At 35.0% G+C, this 6,917-nt stretch overlaps 1 protein-coding gene across 1 annotated transcript; it reads right to left on the reverse strand.

Annotated features, from left to right (window-relative positions):
• Positions 1–70: 70 nt before the first annotated feature.
• Positions 71–6,298, reverse strand: LOC118266083 (ankyrin repeat and LEM domain-containing protein 1). Its single transcript, XM_035579443.2, has 7 exons — positions 5,956–6,298; positions 5,083–5,244; positions 3,720–3,952; positions 2,790–3,561; positions 2,055–2,332; positions 974–1,234; positions 71–507 (listed from the first exon to the last, which is right to left on the reverse strand). The coding sequence occupies exons 1-7, from the start codon at positions 6,015–6,017 to the stop codon at positions 143–145; spliced, it is 2,133 nt and encodes a 710-aa protein (XP_035435336.2). The 5' UTR covers positions 6,018–6,298; the 3' UTR covers positions 71–142.
• Positions 6,299–6,917: the final 619 nt, after the last annotated feature.

Genomic DNA, 6,917 nt, shown 5'->3' on the forward strand with positions numbered 1-6,917 from the left:
TAAAGCTTAATTATACGCTACAGTATAAATAACTACGTACAACAATTTAGATATTAACATCGAGAATAAATAATGTTAGAATTCATTTAATTTAACGCAAGAATTTCACAACCAATGTAAAGATACCTAAGTACCTAGGTATTCAGTCTAGGTCGTCTGGCCTGAGTTGCCGTTCTCCTTCACTGAGGAAGATTAACATGGCTTTGTATAGAAGATATTGTCCTAACATACGGCGTTCCTTCATCGGCCATGAAGCCGCTACTCCATAGTAATTTCCAACTTTAAGGTTCTTCAAACTATTAACTCCGAGCGCGTCTATCATCGCCGCTTCATTCGTGTAAGCCTCTGCCGGTATCACGTTTTGAAATACATGTAAACACACAACACCTACTTTGTCCGACCAGATGTCCAGTATGTGCTGAACTTTCTTATCTTTGGATGTTTTAAAGTCTTTCTTCCAAAGTGTTAGTGCTTGGTATAAATGAGAGTATGGTCTGGAGCGTTTTCCTGAAAGAGAAAACGAAATATTTATAATAAATGACCCGAAAATTATGAGTTTAAGAGGAGAAGTTAACTATGTATATGATTAATTCAGGTTTCTGGGAAAAATATAGCAAATATGCTTAAGTATAATTACTTGGATAATTGTTACTATTTTAAAATAAAAGGAGTTAAACTCCGCCAAAAAACTTTGAAACAGATTTAGGTATTATCGCAGACGAAGATGGGAGTAAAAATTTAGTATCCTACTCATATTATAAATGCGAATGTTTGCGAGTTAATTTGGATAATTTTGTTACTTAATCACAAACAGTCAAAATCACTGTAGGGATCGAGATACAATATAGAACACGGGAAGATTATGGTCAGGAAAAACACGTAGGACACTTTTTATCCCACGGGACCGTGGGCGTAGCCGTTGGCAAGAAGCTAGTATATAATAAAAACCAATAAAGTAAATAATATTAATTACCTTTTCCAACATAAAATATGGAGTTAACAAAAGTGACCCAGGATGTATGTTTGTCCTGCTTGCTCGACTTTGCAGGCAAATTGTCAGTTAGTCGAGGGTCCAGGAGTAGGTACGTGAACGATGTTTTAGCTGTTCCTTCTCGCCACTTCTTGTTGGAGTCACTGAAGTCAGTTCGAGCCTTGTTCTCTAAGTCCACGTATGAAGAGAGGTCGTTCATCCAATCCGCATTGCGCAAGGATTTTGATATCTCTATGCTGTATGCTGCAATTTTGTTTTATATTTAGATAAAATATAACTTATAAAGTAGTAACTAGGGTATTTTCTCTGTTGTAAACTATTATTCTATTTACTTTTTTTATCAGCTGTTTGTTAGGTTTGTAAAAGTGGACGTTATCTATATAGAAATCACAAAACTTTTTCAATACCTATGTAAATAAGATAGTTTTGGGACTATTAATTTCAATCAAGATAATCCACTTTTGAGTGACAATATTAGTCTTACGTATGGGTCGTAGTTTGCCATCCTTCTAATTAGATAAATGAGTTTGAGATGTTATTCTCCAAAAATGTGTTTTATCTTTAGATGCAAGTGCACAGTGAATGCCAGAGTAACCAAACCGAGAATCAAAGTTGTAATAAAGAAAATACCGAAAAATATATAACCTCTGTGTAAAAGAAATTTTAATACTTCTCTACTTGGTAATTTTAATTTTACCATTCTGGGAAATATTTTTACATAGGTTTATGATATAATTATTGTTTAAAAATAGTAAAAAATAAAAATATCAAAAGTAAATTAAATATAAAATGATAAAGTAAATAATGACATGACAATAAACTGTCACTATCTTTGATTATAATCAGTATTTGGAAGTAGGTTTGTATTGAAAAAGTTTTATTTCAATAATAATAGTACAGATGGGCACTTTATTACTTGATCTGTAGGAAATAATGGGAGGGCTGAACCTTCGGGAACCTCAGTCTACATGATAAAAACAGTGAGAGAACAAAGAGAGTTCTAACTTGAGAGAAAAAGTACTAAATAAAACATCTACAAAAAAACAGTAAAAAGTATACTCACATTTCTTTTGTCCAATATTATTATTATTAACACTGAGTCCTTGTAGATTCTCACAGAGTTCCTCCACATCATCGCGAGGGTTCTTCTTCAAAGCCTGTAGCTTTTTGAGGTACAGGTTTCTGGTGGTATCCTGTATAGGTCCTGGAGTAAAGCCTAGGCGGAGCAGCTCTGCTCTGAGCGTGTTATCGTCATATTGGACTGAGGCTGGGAGCGATGAGGCCACTGATACGATGGTATGGTCCGGAGTAATGGGCTCTAAGTCTCCGTCTAATGGAAGTCTGGGGAACCGAAACATTATAGATGTATTATAACTTAAATAGAGTTTATTTGTTATTTATTTATTCTAGACTTAGAATATGGTTTTATCTGAGTGTTTATCGTGGCTAGACTGTTGGATACTGAGTATGTCCGATAAACGACTGCCGATAATATCAAAAGATATGCATTGTAGGTATTTGATGTGTAATTATGTTAGGCCTGGAGTACTTTTCTATCGTTTGTACCCATAGCACGAGTTTGCTTTCCGTTGAACGAAGCCGAAACGGGAGCGCGTCCGGCGCTCGGATTTCCTGGCGCGAATTAACAAACAAATTAGAGTGTCGAACGCAAAACAAACTCGTACTAAGGCGCCTGTATGATAGAAGTCGATTAATATTAGTGTTTTATTGAAAGAAAAACTAATCAAGAAGTTCTCTTATTAAAAATAACTATAAACATATTATGTAAAGTACTTACATGACAGGTGAGACCAGCAGCCTCTTCTCAATGAGCACCACATCTTCCTCCCTGTCCTCATATTTGTACTCCTCCTGCACGTTAGCGAGCACGATACTGCCGCCCGAGTAGGTGCTGACGCCGCTACTGGCTGACGACCTCCTGGTATTCCCAGCCACGTCGCCCTTACTCGTACACAACCACTCGTTAGTCTTATTCTGCACCACAGCCAGAACATTGTCCAACTCTTGAGAACACTCATTCGAGATCAAACTACTTGTGTTGGTATTAAGGTTCTTATTCCTCTGTTTCTTCAAACTTGTTTTTGTGTTGTAATTCTTATGAGTTATGTTATTAGGTGAGCCGGGCAGAGAAAAGTTCTCATACACACTGATCCGTTGGTTCATTACGTTGGAGTTGGCTTCACTGGACTGCCTAGTCTCATCTGGAGTCATTTCTAACCGATGTACACCACTGATAACATCCGATAATTTATTTGAGATGCAGGATTTAAAGCTTGTGTTCGTGTCTGAGATCCTATCTTTAGTGAGATCGAGAGTTACATTGTCGGAGAAATTTAAACAGGTACTTTTCCACGGAGCTGATTCATTGTCTATAAGATACGTCTCACTTATAATAGTAGGGTATAGCTTGTTTATGGCTAAAGAATTTCTTTCACACCATTCGTTGATAAGTTCTGATTTTCTGACAGCGGGAGCATTTTCTTGTTGGTTTTCGTCGATTATGGGGCCGTATTCAGCTACTACTTGGTCCGTTGTCAGTAATACTCTCTCTGTAAAAGATGGATATTAGCATTATTAAACAAGTACTTATAAACTTCAAGTACTGCTCATAATCAAGTGTAAACATAAAGTATGACCATAATTATATTTCTAATTAAAATATATGTAGCAGTATCAATATATTTCGACCATTTTCCAGAAATCTTACCCAGATCCAATGTGTAAGCACACTTGTGGCCTGGAGCATCGTCGGTTAGGTCTACAACATTGTGTAGATAGTCAAAGACCTCCCACTGTTCCTCCCTGGTCGCGTAGTCGAAGGCGGAGTGGCCGTCCAGGTCCCTCTGACCAGGGTCCCCTCCGCAGCCTATCAGCAGCTTCAGATTCTCCACCCTGCCCCATATTGCTGCTATGTGCACTGGTGTTACCCCATCGTCATTGCTGGAATATAGAATGCATACATTGAATGTAGAATCGATTTTTTGGTACTTAGTAGGCTAGCATTTGGCCAATGACTAGGTAATTGGCCTTTGGCCTGCTGCTTAGCAATGAATATCCTTTGTTGAACTCACCGATAAAAAAAACTTAAAAAGATAAGAAACAGGGAAAAGGGAAATTGTATGAAGTAGTGATCTCATTTCTTACAATGTAAGTGTACAAATGACCTTTGGGTGAAAGATTGATATAGATACATTGTACTGTGGTGAGACTTAGTGAAAAAAGGAAGTGAAAAGTAACATGCTTTATTATTTGCATTATACTAATTATTTCCTGTTTAAAGGAATTCTTTAAAGAATTTTACTTAGATTAGAAAACCCAGGTAGCACAATATTTTTGAATTTACCTCTACCAAATAATTGGGTTTTTGATGATATGATGTTAAATTATAATTTGTTGAACTCGAATTTTCCGAATTATACGATTTAGACAAAGTTATTGTCACCTTTTATTACATGGACCTAATGTTGTGGCTAGCAAAAACTAGATATTATGTCATATGTGCAAGTCAACCTACGCCTTTATAGGATAAAACTCTGCCTACGCTTTTATTGGATAATAATGGGTGTGATGTCATGTGTATATGTTTATGTTCAAACTTCGCCCACTACACAGGAACATTTACGAAAGGTCATCTTTATGCTAGCCAGTCCAATGGCCTTGTTGATATTAGAAAGGTTTTGGGAGTTGGATATAGAGCATAGTAAACTAATGTAAGAATTGTCTTAGTACTGGTGTAGATATTGAAATTAATAAGTTTTGTACAATTAATAAGCTTTTGGATAATGAAGTTAATTTGAGTCTTATTGGTCTTTAAGTTTACATTTTATCCCATTAGTCTTAAGATTTAAGATAAATCTTATGATTTAGACTTATCAAAAATACCATATATAATTTAAATACTGAAATTATAGAATTTCATGTCTGAATTTAGAATTAAAAAAAAAGTCAATCGGTTTAGAAGAGACCCATAAGATAATCGTTGTAAATTGGGGTAATTATTACAAAAAAATGTGCCTCTGCCTTTCTTTTTTTTGTTTAATCTGTGATATTATGTTAATAAAATATTGTACCATAAATTAGGATCTCCTCCATGTTTGAGCAGTAACTCAGTGCATTTCTTAGACTTCTCCTCCGGCTCTATGCCCACAGCCAAGTGCAGGAGTCCAATACCTTTACATGGTATTATCTGGTTTATTTGTACCGGAGTCTCTTTCAAAAAACTTTCGAGGGACCTGGAATAAAAAATTATAGTCATCAGATAGGATATATAACTTTATTATTGGTGCATATTTTTTTAATTTTTGAAGATAATGATGCAATAAATGGTGTCGAAACAACAAATAAATAATGACATTGTTTCTCATTGAGTATGTTACCGTAAATGGCCAATCAGAACTTTTTGGTTGCACCATATTTAGTAAGATTATTTAATTTTCTTTAAGGATTTTATACAAGAGTTTAAATAATTATGATGACATTGTTCATAAAGTTACGTAATTTTCAAAATAAATAGGATTTAAAAAAAGAGATCATGTATTTATTTACTTAGGGGCTTTGCCATGCCCCCAGATTTTTTCTAATAGGAGATCATTAACTTCTTTAATTAGTCATATTTAAGTATTCTTAATAGATTTTTAAATGGTTTAATATTAAGCAATATTTAAGCCATTAAGGGTATTTAAAAGAAAAAATATAGCATGCACAATCTCTGTGGGGGGTAGCAAAAATTAAAAATAGGTAAACATTTTGCAATAACCCTTCACCACAAAATTAAAAAGATAACTTGTGTTCGATTTTTAAACTACTGGCAGATGTTTGATAACACAAAGGCCCGTGCGGTAATAATACTCGCTTCGGAATTCTGGTTTTGCGAGCGGCAGGTGTTCATGCTCTAATTACCGCAAAAATCACAATAAGAAAAATTATAATAACTTCGTACATACCTTTCTGTCCCATTTTGAATTATATCGTATAGTTTGAACAGCTCTTTGTACGCCGTACCCATGGTTTTTGAAAGTAAACTGTGTATTAGTCATCGGCTTCCTAACTTGTATTCATTTCCTTCGGTGTTTCCTGCCCGGCCTACGTAACGAGTTTGTAACAGTTTGGCATTGAAATAATTTATCAAAAACACTTTGATAACGAATATCTCCACATTATCGCAGAACCGAGGTTAAAACTTGCACTAATCAATGATATTTTGTTTTTATAAAACTATTTAAATTAACGTCAACTCTCGGAATATTTTGTTTACGTTTGGGAAACGTTCCTTTCCACGAACAAAGTTATGCAACGTTCTACGTTCCGTTTCAGCGTAGAAGTTATTCAAATAAATTATTTATTTCAGCTTTAGGTGTAATTACTTTGTATGACTGTTTTGATTAATCTTTGAGTTCGATTTAGAAATAGAGTACAATTAAATGCTTAATAAATATGTTCAATATTATAGAATTATGTCACGGAGGTCATCGACATGATCTTTGAGGCGTTGACATGTTTAGTTCGTGCGTTGTGTAATAGATGGCGCTGGTATTCCTTGCTCTCGACAAAAGACATTGTACAATAATATGATAAACTAGCTTTTGCCCGCGACTTCGTCCGCGTGGTTGTGTTAGTGGTTGGTGGTCAAAATTAAAACAACTTCTACCCTTTTTATTCGCTATAAAAAGTAGCCTATGTTCTTTCGTTCCCATTAAGTGTCTAAATACAAAGTTTTACTGTTACAACTAAAAATGACGAATTTCCATATGATCATTCATCCCCTATTTTTACCCACTGTCCTCTATGATACAGCGTTAAAAAATGGCAAATTTCCATATGACCATTCATCTTCTATTTTCACCCACTCTCCCCTATATTTTGCAATAAAAAGTAGCCTATGTTCTTTCGTTTCCCATTAAAGGTC

This window comes from Spodoptera frugiperda, chromosome 7, assembly GCF_023101765.2.
Source record: "Spodoptera frugiperda isolate SF20-4 chromosome 7, AGI-APGP_CSIRO_Sfru_2.0, whole genome shotgun sequence".
NCBI lineage: Eukaryota > Metazoa > Arthropoda > Insecta > Lepidoptera > Noctuidae > Spodoptera > Spodoptera frugiperda.